Source organism: Electrona antarctica (genome assembly GCF_951216825.1).
Source record: "Electrona antarctica genome assembly, chromosome: 17".
Lineage (NCBI taxonomy): Eukaryota > Metazoa > Chordata > Actinopteri > Myctophiformes > Myctophidae > Electrona > Electrona antarctica.
Genome location: NC_136798.1, coordinates 19,080,218 through 19,093,385, shown reverse-complemented (window position 1 = coordinate 19,093,385; position 13,168 = coordinate 19,080,218). Strand labels below are relative to the sequence as shown.

At 41.4% G+C, this 13,168-nt stretch overlaps 2 protein-coding genes across 3 annotated transcripts in view; one reads left to right on the top strand and one right to left on the bottom strand.

Moving 5' to 3' along the window:
• Positions 1 to 671, bottom strand: part of adat2 (adenosine deaminase tRNA specific 2) — a 5,534-nt gene extending 4,863 nt beyond the window's left edge. Inside the window, exons 1-2 of the mRNA XM_079525791.1 lie at positions 549 to 671; positions 357 to 444 (exon numbers count right to left, since the gene is read on the bottom strand). Of these exons, the coding sequence (XP_079381917.1) occupies positions 357 to 444; positions 549 to 550 (90 nt within the window). The 5' untranslated portion in view covers positions 551 to 671. The remainder of the gene's footprint in view (positions 1 to 356; positions 445 to 548) is intronic.
• A 395-nt stretch (positions 672 to 1,066) lies between these two features.
• On the top strand, positions 1,067 to 12,949 carry pex3 (peroxisomal biogenesis factor 3). 2 transcript variants are annotated; one of them, XM_079526489.1, is made up of 13 exons: positions 1,067 to 1,130; positions 1,255 to 1,328; positions 5,277 to 5,408; positions 5,929 to 6,010; positions 7,485 to 7,528; positions 8,485 to 8,606; positions 8,704 to 8,770; positions 8,886 to 8,940; positions 9,038 to 9,209; positions 9,797 to 9,867; positions 9,972 to 10,103; positions 10,581 to 10,677; positions 11,067 to 12,949. In XM_079526489.1, exons 2-13 carry the CDS (start codon positions 1,256 to 1,258, stop codon positions 11,148 to 11,150), a joined length of 1,131 nt encoding a protein of 376 aa, XP_079382615.1. In that variant the 5' UTR covers positions 1,067 to 1,130; position 1,255; the 3' UTR covers positions 11,151 to 12,949. The 2 variants fall into 2 exon arrangements, with proteins under 2 accessions (XP_079382615.1, XP_079382614.1); XM_079526488.1 differs by having other exon boundaries at positions 1,106 to 1,328.
• Positions 12,950 to 13,168: the final 219 nt, after the last annotated feature.

Sequence of the window (13,168 nt, the reverse complement as noted above, 5' to 3'; positions counted from 1 at the left end):
TACAAGCCCTCCTCCCTGGCCTGTGTGTGTCTGTGTGTTAGGCTGTGCAACAGTGACACTTGGTGGTGAACAAAGGCTATATATTTTCGTGCTCGGACACAGGGACACATGGGGACACACACAGTTGCACCACTCAAAAATCCTCTCCCTCACACTTATGTCAGTGTGCCTGTGATCACCCTTCACACACACACACACACACACACACACACACACACACACACACACACACACATACGTACATATAATTAGATCGATCATGTGGTAAAATAAAGTCCATGGCGGTGGTGTATGATTGTATCCAATGTCAGTGCGATATCCCTGTCAAAAACAACATAATTTATGGACAAACTCACCATGTCGAACGCACTGGACATCCACTTCTGAATGTCCTCTTCGGTTGGATAAAAAGTATCCCTCAAAGCGGTCTCCTTGCACTCCGTCCTGCATAGCAAACCAAGAATGACTCCGTGTAAATATAAAACATCCAGTTAAATTATATACTGTACTATTCTGGAAACAAACCATAACATAATTAATTTACGTACATGTATTTGAATACGAGACTGCTCGCCCCTTTATTCACGTGCTACACCACCACTGATTCCCGAGTGGACACTGGAGAGGGAAGATAATATTGGTCGGACACCACTGTTGCCAGATTGTGTGAGAGACGTCACATAAGCAACCGCAGGTGTATGAAATCAAGCTAAAAAGAAGCGACTAGGCTAGGGCTAGCCGATCTACAAGCTCGCATCGCGACGCGTTGTGAGCTTGTAGATCGGCGTTTTTCAAAAAACAAAATATTGGAAATAACGGACAAATGTGGAATATATTTTAATACATCACTGTGGGGGTCCTTCCTTAAGTTCCTTGACATGGAAATGTGTGAGAATCACATGGCTTAAACAACATTAGGAAACAAGCCCAGCAACAACTACCCTTTTTGAAACAACTTAAACAAGCACCAACAATATTTATTTATACAAGAAACTTTACAGAAAAAGAAGCCCAAAGTCGCTTACAATACGCAGACCTGGCAACTCAATCTGATACTTTCAGGCGTGTTTAATCAAACACCGATGATCCAGACAAGCCGGGTTGATCATCCATGTGATCATCACACACAGGTCTGTTTTTCGCACACACTTTTCATGCTTTCAGCTAACGTGGATGATTAGCTGTCTGTCATGTACACAAGTTAAGCTTAAAAGAACTATAGTATTAAAGTGTAAAACGTTTACATTGACACAGAATGTTTTCCTCCGTATGGAATTTCGTGAAGCGCCACAGAAGGAAGTTTATTTTTACTGGAGCTGTCATTGGAGGTGGGTAAACTTGTTTTCACTGCTATGTTGTGTAGATATGTTATTAGCATTTACAGCACTGCTTCATAGTTAGCATAAATATGTGTTCCTTTAACTCTACGACTGTCCAAATGGTTATGTACAATCCCCAGCGTAACAGAAGGATAATCCAGAGGATTTTACTGCGTGTTGTGTAGTTCTATACAGTATATCATTCATACTACCAGTGTGGTATTATGTCTTGTCAGAGTGATTGTAATGGTTAAATGCACTTTAACAAATTAACTAAAAGCCCTTTTAAGTGCATTTATTTGGGGATGAAATGTAATCCCTAAATGAGAATTAGTTTAATTTATAAAGGGCCATGAGTGACCTGACAAAGGCGCATGCAGCCAGCCACTGTTAGTATAGGCAATCTAAGGTTTAACCTCAAACAAATTGCAACACAAACTCTTTCAACTTTTTTTGTTTCATAAATATGTCACTAATAACATATCAAAAGTCCTAAGAAATCCAAGTAGGGGAACATATTGAAAAATGCCAAAATAGGTTTCCCCCATTGACGCCCATGTTAAACAGTGGTTTAAACATGTTAAACATGTTTTCTTGTCTAATTTCCACACAAAAGGTTCAGAACTGTCCACAATCAACCAGAAACGGTGTTGGAAGCAGCTTGTGAAAAAAAAAATAATAATAATTTAAAAAAAAAATAACTTAACCATTCAAGTGCCATTTCTGTAGGCTATTATGTTTACAGTATGCACTCGGTTTGTATGTTCATTTCACATGCATTATTATGTGAAGTACTGTTCATGTGATTTTGTTGATGGAATGCACTGCATTTTCTGTATGAAGGAATAATTATGTTTTCATCATCATCATCATCATCAGACCATTTTGTTATTAGTATTACTAAACCCCAAAAAAGGAACTTAACTTAACTGTGTGGTATATATGTACTGTGGACCACATCCAATATGTCCAATAGTGGTACCATCACTCAAGCTACTCAAGAGGATCTGATGTATTGTCAGATGTCCAGCTTAACATCATATACCATACCCTCATCTCTGATCCTATTCGTCGAAGAGGCAGGCTTATGTGGGTGTTTTCCAAGCCCCACTTCATTTATGATTTGAAGCATTCAACCCAGTGGGTAGGTGGTCCAGGAGTGTCCATTGCCTTCAACTGTGATGGCATCCCCTGGGTACTGGATGTACTGATGGATTTGTGTGGGTCCGGTCGTCTCCCACTCCTGCTTCCAAGATCTCGTCAGCCATGCATTGATAGACAGGTCCTCAGGGATAGAACGGAGCATCTCTTGTGCTGCCTTATTGTAGGGAGGACTTGAGTCTGCATGGAAGTGCTGCTGTCGTTGTGGTAGCATGCAGGATGTGCCAGTCATGTTTCTGGGCTTTCCTTGCCAGGGCGAGGGTAGCAGCCTCCCATCAATGGCTGGTGTCATCCCATGAGGACTGGCAGGTTGAACACAGGGTGGGCTTCAGGCAACCAGCTATGATGTGAAGGGAGCTGTTGATGGCAACGTCAATCAATTTGACATGTGGACTTCGGCACTTGGATGCATTTGGCTGCAGAGAAGACCCAGGGCTTTTCTTGGCGGCGACTTGCCGTGCAGGTCATGCAGTGAGACCCTTGATGACATCTTCGTGTTGTTTGAAGGACAGTGTCCTATCTAGATGTACGCTGAGGTGGGGCTTGCTCGAATTCCAGGCATTTGTTGTCAACAAACGTATGATTCAATAATAATTAAACCTGTTAGATCTTGTGGGAGAAATTCAGTTTTCAATGAGGTGTTAAGTTTATTGCATAGGGAACCCTCACTAATGAGCCAGGGCCGGGGATTGAACCTGGGACCTTCTGCTTCTGAGGCAAGCTCTCTGCCCATTCAACTACGGCCACCCTGTTGTCTTTGCTTCCATGTTCGGTCATCACAGCATGATGGCTATGTCGTCCACGTAACCATATTTTCTAGATGTTAAATGTTATATCAGGTAGGTCATGTAGATGTTAAACAGATCATTGGGGGCAGAAGGGAACAGACCCTTAGGCTTAGGGGACACCATTCTGCAGCCTGCTGTGCTGGCCATCACTGGTCTGTAGAGTGAAGCTGCAGTCTCCACGATGAAGATCAGCATAATGCAGATCAGGGATTGTCCTCAGCAACTTAAGGTGAATATAATAATGCAGTGATGACCCCCACAAACAGTCAGAGCGCCTGTTCAGGGGGGGAGGAAATGGGGGGATAGCATGTACCTCCACATGCGGTACTCCCTCCTAGTGAGACCTTTCACTGTCAGGTGAACAGAAGATGGTGGCTTGACGGCCTGGGTATCGGAGGAGACCCGAGGCTATCTTCACCCTCCCAATTACTTATTGGGAGGGTTATTAGAGATGGAGTACTCGCAGAGAGGCTGAGGAACAGGGAATTTGCTCATTTATCAAATTGGGATATAAAATGTTTTATTTTTTCCTTTTGTCTGGAAGGGGCATGGGTTGCAGGATAGTCTTCATTATTCGCTTGCCCTGATATTTTTGTCATTGAAAAATCTTCAATTCAAACATTTTCAAAATAATAATAATAATAATCATCATCATATTAATTATTATAATTATCATAATATGTTTCACTTTCTTACAGAAAATCCAGCATAAAGTGCTTCACTTAATGAAATGAATATGAAAACTGAGTGCATAAACATGCATAATACAGAAATGGCACCGAAGGGTTAAGTTTATTTTATTTTATTTTTTGCACAAGCACTGTACTGCATCCAACAAAGTTTATGTTTGATTGTGGACAGTACTGAACCTTTTGTGTGAAAATCATTGTTTAACATGGGCGTCAATGGGAAATTGTGACATCAACTATTTCAGCATTTTTCAATATGTTCCCCTACTTGGCCGTCAATGGGAAATTGTGACATCAACTATTTCAGCATTTTTCAATATGTTCCCCTACTTGGATTTCTTAGGACTTTTGATATGTTATTACCAACATATTTATGAAACAAAAAAAGTTGAAAGAGTTTGTGTTGCAATTTGTTTGAGGTTGACCCCCTTTTTTTGTTAGATTGCCTATACTATGTCCAGCTGCAAGCTTGCAGCCATGGACACTTGGACAGTGGTGCCTAACTGTGCTTTCACAAAATATTATTTCGTTATATTTGATATAGTATCATCAGTACTGCCTGTGTAATAATTAAGTGGGCAAAGGCAAATGGTAGAACAGCTAGAAAGTTCTCTGTTCGCTGTTCATTTTACTGCAAAACAGCCTTTTTAAAACCAGGAAAAGACAGCACCTTATCTCATGCCATCATGATATTACATTATCCAAAATTAGAAGTGTGGTTTAAAAAATCACACCCATGTGAAGTGAGGGGCACTCTTATCATTGTACATCATGACGTAAATTCTCCATTTGTCAATGGGAATTTAATCTTCGTGACACACTGTAGGACGAAAATAGCCGATTTGCTCGTCCACATATGATGTAAAATCTCCATTCATTGTCAAAGGGGAATTTAATGTTTGTGTAAGACAAAAATCTACACTAATAGCTGAATATAGGACGGGCTAGAGCCCCTCAAAAAGGGTTTAACAAATTAGTAATTGCCTGACTTTATTTATTTATTTATTCCGTATAAACCTTTTAGGGTCCCTGTGACGTCATGTGGGTCAATAAATACATCATCATACTGTACTTATGCAAGACTCAAAGCTTGAAATTGTCGGTGCAACTACACTTGCAATTTCCCAGAAATGCGCCTTTCTTTCTAGTTGCACACTGTTTTTGTAAGACTTAAACAAGCTCACAGTGAGCTTGTAGATCTGCTATTTTACTGAGCACGACTCCAGCATGCACCTTAAATATATAACTATTAGGTTTTAGGTGCAAAAAGTGACTTGTCATGCTGGCTGTGTGTTGTGATGTGTACATGGGCCCTGCAGGTGTGTATTTCCTGGGTAAGTATGCCCAGAGGAAGATGCGGGAGATCCAGGAGAAGGAGGCGTCAGAATACATCTCTCAGGCCAGACGACAGTTTCACTTTGAGAGCAACCAGAGGACCTGCAACATGACCGGTGGGTGAGGAGTTAATATCGCTGCTTCATTGCACCTGTTGTAGCCTAAAGCACTGCTCACGGCTCGAGTAAAAATCCCATTTTCTTTTCCTACATTAAAATATATATATATAAGAATTTTTTTGTATTATTATAATTGTTTTGAAAGAATTGTATACGCTTTAAGACCAAAACAAATTGATGATCGGAGGAAAGTCTCCATTGAGTCTGCTACCGTAGATGCATCAGATGATTTGAGCAGCACGTTTAAAAATATCAACAAGGGTTGCCCGAAAGAGAGATGGAGAAGCAAAAATATTAATTTAGTGTCCCTATTTGACCCTGGAAAAACATATTTCTCCTGAATTCCTTCGGGTATGGCATGGAAATGGGGTGGGGGGGGGGGATTCGCATTTCTTTCACCACAGTAAATGCATCATTCGTGGTCTGGAGAGTTAAAGGACAGGCGCTGAAGCCCCCTTTTGATGTTTGTGTGCACTATGCACATGCCTGGTGAAACCTGTGTGTCCCTCCTCGACAGTGCTTTCCATGTTGCCTACGTTGAGAGAGGCCATCATTCAACAGTTGAACTCCGAGAGCCTGACGATGCTGCTCAAGACCAAGTCAGTACAACACGCACACACCCACACACACACACCACCCGCTTCACACACACGAGTTGATTTTGACAGCAAATTTTGATAGTCATAGTCTTTTAGTCATATTTTAGTCACCTGATTTTTTTAGTCTAGTTTTAGTCGACTAAATCTACAGTTGATTTTGTCGATTAAAATGTATGTTGGTGGGCGTTGATGGTGTCGTAAATCCCTCATTTTAGCCGATCTGCTATTTTCAGAGCGCAACCAAACATACAATGGCATGAATTAGTTATATCTATTGGATCTCTTCTCTACTAGTCCCCCCCTAACATTTTAGTCTAGTTGCTATTTGTTGACTATTTGTCAACATATTTAGTTTTATCATCATAGCTTAGTTTTTACTTAGTTTTCGTTGGTGGAAAAAAGGTAGTTGACAAACGTCATCGTTTTAGTCAACAAAATACATTTAATTTTAATTGTTTATTTTAATTGTTTTAATTTAAGTTAAGTTTCAGTTGCTATACACTGGCTGCTAATGTATTTTTCTCTTCTGTTACAAAGTGGCACAGAGAAAAAAAGTCATTTTTTTTATTAATGTTTTGTTTAGCTCAATTGAGCAGTGGTTCTCTAATGTTTTAAATCCAAGGACCCCCAGTGTGTTGTGCATTATGCCACAGGCAATTGACCCTTAAAGGGATAGTTCAGATCTTTTGAACTTAAGTTGTATGAAATACTTGCCATTAATATAGTGGTTGCAACTGTATTAATTGACTGCCCGAGTCCCATGGTGGGAGTTCTGCTCTGGTTTTGGTCAATATTAAGTAGTTCCGGTCATTTTGTGGGGGGCACTGGGGCCACGCAGTAAAAGTAAATTAATCCACAAAACGAACGTAATTTGTATTGTTGACCTATTTCTAAAATATTAGCATGACTTTCGTTCAACTTTGACCCCTCTATCACATGGAACAATTTTTTGGGCGTAGTGATATGGACACAAAAAACATAGTTCTGTGTGATAGAGGGGTAAAAAAAGAACGGAAGTTGCACTAATATTTTAGAAATAGGTCAACAATACAAATGACGTTAGTTTTGTGGATTAATTTACTTTTACTGCGTGGCCCCCAGTGCCCCCCACAAAATGACCGGAACTACTTGATATTTCACCAAAACCAGAGCAGAACTCCCACCACAGGACTCGGGCAATCAATTAATACAGTTGCAACCACTATATTAATGGCAAGTATTTCATACAACTTAAGTTCAAAAAATCTGAACTATCCCTTTAACGGGACCCCTTACCGCACCCTTACAGGTCCTTCTCAGATTTACAGACCTATGGGCCATTTGGTTCTTAACTATCAGTCATTTAGCTCAGTGGTTTGGAACAACTCCCCAGACCCCACTATGAGAACCACTGCTCTACAGTACATGCAGCAATGTCTTAAATGTCTAATTCTCTGCAATGCCGCCACCTCTCTTGACCCTGCCCCCATCGTAGACCGGCCAATAAGGTGGAGATCTGGGAGGACCTGAAGATCATCAGTAAGTGCTCTACCTCATATTAGACATGACCCCAAACGATCACAGATTCACAATGCAATGAGTTGTAACATAATCCTCCAAAACTGTTAACGATCGCCCTAAAAACCCTGCTTCTCGATTATTTGCTTAACCTACATGAGCAAGTCGGTTATAGGTTCTACATTTTGGTTCATAGAGCACAGTCTGACGTAATTTACACATCCTACCCAGGTCACGTTTTTGCCCCCGATTCTGAATTCCCATAGACTTTTTTTTTATATTGCGTCAAAAAATAAACAAATGATCCCGGCGGATTCATTCATATGTATATGAAGAATCGACTGACGCCGAGAAAACACTAACGTTACTGCCCCAAATTAGTTACATTTTAACAATTTACACAATGTAGGCATTTAGCAGACGCTCTTAATCCAGAGCGAGTTACATTAAGCAAGAACAAAAAGTTATCATGAAACATGCGTAAGAACATAACAGTGGAATATCTATATAATGAAACTATTCATATATACCATACTATACATATGTACTATGAAGTGCTATGACTACATACAATGCAATTCTAGTGCTGTCTACATAACATGCTATCTAAGTCTACAATTTTCACCCGAAACAGACTATCAAATATGAGTATTGTAAATGACCATTGTAAACGATATCGATACAGAGCCACCTCCACGACAACATTGCCGGGACAGTTTGTTTATTTTTGGACCAAAATCCATCTTATTAAGACAATAAGATGACCCAATGTTATTCTCCATAGAGAAATGACTTCCGCAGCCCAGGGGTTGAGCGAGTGATGTCAGGGCGTCGGTACTCTATTAGCCCAGCCTTACTGTACATATACTACGTTAACATTATTTCTTGATGTGTGGAACAGGTTTTACTCGTAGTATTGTGGCAGTGACTGTACAGTATGTATGTATGTTAACATTAATTCATGACGTGTGGAACAGGTTTTACTCGCAGTATTGTGGCAGTGTACAGCACCTGTATGCTGGTGGTGTTGCTGAGAGTCCAACTCAACATCATAGGAGGATATCTGTACCTGGACAACTCTGTAGGGAAGAATGGAATGGTGAGGACGTCTGTCTATCTGTCTGTCTGTGTCTGTTTTCCTAACCATGATCAGGGAACTTACGTGTGTGCGTGTGCATGCGTTTATCTCTCTCCAGACTCCTCTGGCTCCACCAGATGTCCAACAGCAGTATTTGTCCAGTATCCAACATCTATTAGGAGATGGTAGGACACACACACACACACACACACACAACACACACACATCCATGTCTTGTTGCTCAGTCTCACCTGCCTTTCTCCCTCTCTCTCTCTCTCTCTCTCTCTCTCTCTCTCTCAGGTTTGATAGAACTGATGTCAGTGGTAAAGAGAGCAGTCCAGGATACACTGGGAGAGTGAGTGTCTGTCTGTCTGTCTGTCTGTCTGCTTGCCTGCATCTCTCCTGACGTTGTTCTCACACAAACGTGTGTGTGTGTGTGTGTGTGTGCACAGTGTCTCTCTGAAACAGAGTTTGTCCCTGTTGGAAGTGGAGCAACAGCTGAGCTGGATCAGAGCGCTGGTCGAGGGAGGCCAGGGACCCCCTGGAGGGCCGGGTGGGGACTCAGCCCACAGACGCCTGTCCTGGTACATGATAGCTGATGAAGAGACGACGCTGTCGGACCAGGTCACACCGACCATTCATATATGCTTTACTTGGTTGTATGAAGCAGAAAGTGATTGAAAGAAATCACACTCGTGTGAAGCATAGGCGCCGGAGGGGGGGGTGGTCACAATGTCCCCGAGCATGCTTACATACATAGATTTGGTTGGCACATGACGTCACGGGGGGGGGGGCAATGTTGATATTTGGGGGAGCATAAATAAGACAAACATGCTGAAAACCAGACAAAACGTTCTACTTAAGGGTAATTTCAGAAGAGCAACGATACTCTGCCTACGTGCTTGCATTGTACATCTGTAGACATGTTGTGGAGCTGTGGGTTCATGTATACATATTTTACCAATGAAAAGCATCAACAATTCATGATGACTATTTTTATGTATGTATTACCATGTTTTTTGTTATTACTTACTGTAAGTCGCTCTGGATTCAGAGCGTCTGCTAAATGCCTAAACTAAACTGTAAACAAGAACATAATAATTACATTGGATCAATACAGGTTCTTATTTCCAGTTTGTGTGTGTGTGTGTGTGTGTGTGTGTGTGTGTGTGTGTGTGTGTGTGTGTGTGTGTGTGTGTGTGTGTGTGCAGGCGTGTGGTTTGACAGAACAGGACATTATGACCATCAAACTGCTCAGTGAGACCAGAGACATGTTGGACAGGTAAACACCAAAGACACACAGTACACAGCATTCATAAAATCACTGTCTTAGAACGTTGACGTTCTCACAAGTACAGTAATACAAACGTGTGTGTGTGTCTCCAGTCCAGACTTCAGCACTGTTCTCAACACCTGTCTGAACCGAGGATTCTCTCGTCTCCTTGACAACCTGGCTGAGTTCTTCCGCCCGCCTCCCGGTGACTTGTGTGCCCTTGGCCTCAGCTCCGCTCCTGATAGGTCAGCTCCCCCGATTGGCATGTCTGTGGCCCAATCAATCATGATTCTTTTCATGACAGATACATTGTCCAAGCAGTACTGGTAGCCATCAATGGCTCTACTGTAATATTTTGTTCCTGTATATTATATATAGTGTGATAATGCTATTATGTCAAATACATTTAGAAACATTGTCTTTCGTCAGTCTAAATGTGCAGCCTGAATACAGTTTTCATCTTAAATACTTCTGGCCATCTGCAAACGGGGGTTCAGAGCGTTGGGGTGGTCTGCTTGGTGTGTGCATATTTCTGGATGTAGTCTTTTTTTGCCTTAAGGGCCGTTCACACTCACAGCAAGCACTGTAACTACTGTATAACTATATCGATCATTGTCTTTGTTAAAGTTGTTGTGGAAACTGCGTTCCACTTGAGATTTTTAAAACGATACCTTTACAGTTATAGTGCGCTTTGACTGATATCTCTGTGTCCGTCTCTCCAGTCTGTCAGCAGTCAGCCTGCCCCTAGCTAAGATCATCCCCATCGTCAATGGTCAGATCAACAGCATTTGCAGTGAAACACCCAGCCACTTTGTCCAGGTAACAACTCCATGTTTTCAGTTTGGCCTGGCCTTACTTGGTACTTAATTTCACTGTATTGCACAGTATTTTACTGTGCACCCTTTCTCAGCCCATTCTACCCTCAACCCAAAGGAAAAATACTAATCTTGCAAAGAAAGGAAAGTGAATTGCATCCATCTTTATTATCGTCTCTGTCGGGTGGAAACCTCATTATGTCCAAAACTGTTACTTTTCAGAACTCAAATTCAAAAACAGAAAAAGCAGAAGATAGACCAGCATTTCGAGCTGGTGGATCTGCTACTTTTGATGCTTTTGTGGGGGATGAGGACACAAAAAGTTAAAATATGGAGATGAGGTTTCTGCCTATATCCTTCGTCTCTCCTCTTCATCTCTCGGTCTCTCTCCAGGACTTGCTGCTGATTGACCAGGTGAAAGAGTTTGCAGCCAACGTGTACGAGACCTTCAGCACGCCGCAGGAGCTGCAGAAATAAACCAGGAGGAAACCAACTGTACGAGAGGTCAAGGAGGAGGACAAGAAGGGTGATTGCAATTGAGCCGAGAGACGAAGATGGGCGTAGAACGCCATCCAACGTTCACTCCTTCCTTCTCTCACTCTCGGCACCCCATAGTAGCTGCAGAAATAAACAGTCTCGAGGGGAGGGGACAATGACACAGGGAAAATAGGAGGATTTGTAGAGGGGAGAACGGAGAGAGACGGAGAAAGACATGAGAAGTGTGGCAGACAGCTCTCCTCCCATTTCTCTCTCTCACTCTCTGTTTCTCTCTAGGGGTGGAAGACCATTTTTCTTGACAGTTTGTAGTGAACACCTGTAACCTACACCAGGGTGGGTGAAATATTATGGGGTTTAAAAAAGGAGGGGTTTGGGCAACTTTTTGTTTTGAATGATCCAAACATTATTGATCAAGAGTAGCAGCAGCAACATTTCGATCTTCACAGTGTGTTCTTCAGAAACCCGTAGAAGACTGTGAAGGCCAAAACATTGATCAATAAAGTTTGGAGCATTCAAAGTGAGTAGCGAGCCCTTCCAATAGTTTTTTTTAATGATTTCATTGCCCTTGCAGTTGTTAACCCATTAAGACCTGGAACGCATCTGTGTCGCCTTAGCTTTTGACCACTTTAACCTATTCAGGACAGGAACCACTTTTGGGGTTCTTGTTGCTATGTACAGTATATATAGCATATATCTGCCTCAGCCTTAATGGCTTAATCGTTATTTTAAACTTTAGCTGTTGAAAAAATTGCAGATCTACAAGCTTTTTTTCTTTTCTTTTTTTTCTACCACAAACACTATGTTTACAGCCTGGTAAAGCCTGGAATGGTGGAATCCAGACTGATTTGTTCAAGGCTTACTTAATCTAGGTCTAGGTGGAGGGGGAGTATGTAGTTTCTTCTCCTGCACACTAGGTGGCACTCTTCGTCAACATCCATGGAAATTCTATTACATTGTGGTGCATTGAATTTATAGGGGTTTACTCAAATCAATCATGTGTGTTTGTTTTGAAATTATGATTATACTCTCCAAACAGTTTTGAGTTTTAGTAAAATCACACTGGTCATTTTGTAAATGCATACAGTACAATATGAATACAGTAGAACAATTTCTGGAGAAAAGTAATTCTTCATCCCTTCTTCACTTAGGATCACTTTATTTATCCTGTTCACACATTTCTTTTAATTTTTAATGTTTTAATGTTTGTGGTACGTTTTCCTTTTTAGTTTAGTTTTTCCCATTCTGTGTTGGTGCAAAATGGTTCTTAACAAGTCATCTAGTCTGAGAAAGTTCCTTGATGATGTTAATAGTCTGTAGGCAAAGTGGTTGTTCAGTTTATTCGTTATGCCAATTCTCCCCATGTGTCTGGTCCCTGTAACCCCTAATGTTTGGTCTGGGGAGAGTGTGTGGACAACCACATATTTCTGAAACATATTTAACAAAATCTGCTGCTCCAGTGGGGGTCCTCGTCAAATACACATTAATTTGGGGGTCCTTGACATGAAAAACATTTGAGAACCACTGTCGTAACGTGCAGATCAACACGCTATCCCTCCCAGTTCTCTTGCTGACCTTTCGCCCATGAATACGGCCAGGCCATTGGATGAAACCTGGAGATTGCATTTGATCATTTTAATCTTTTCATTTAATTTCTGATGGGCATGCGTTGGAACAAGAATGGATATCGGCAATAGTTTATTTGTGTCATGCTCCAATCAATCAGTGGAATGTATTTCAAATTAAACGTAGTGTTCTTGCACAAGAACACGATGCCTGTCCTTGGTAAAATGTTTTCTTGATGTGATAAACCTGGATGTCCTGGGATGTAGACTAAAGGCCTATTCATAGTCCATTTTTCGGTGAGGTGAGGTGACCACTGAAACAGTGGTTAGTAATAGTTAGAGAGATGTGTTGTGTGAGTGGTGACCGTGGCGTGACGTCATGTTGTAGTTTTCGGTGGTCACCTATTCACCGAAAACTGGACTATGAATAGGCCT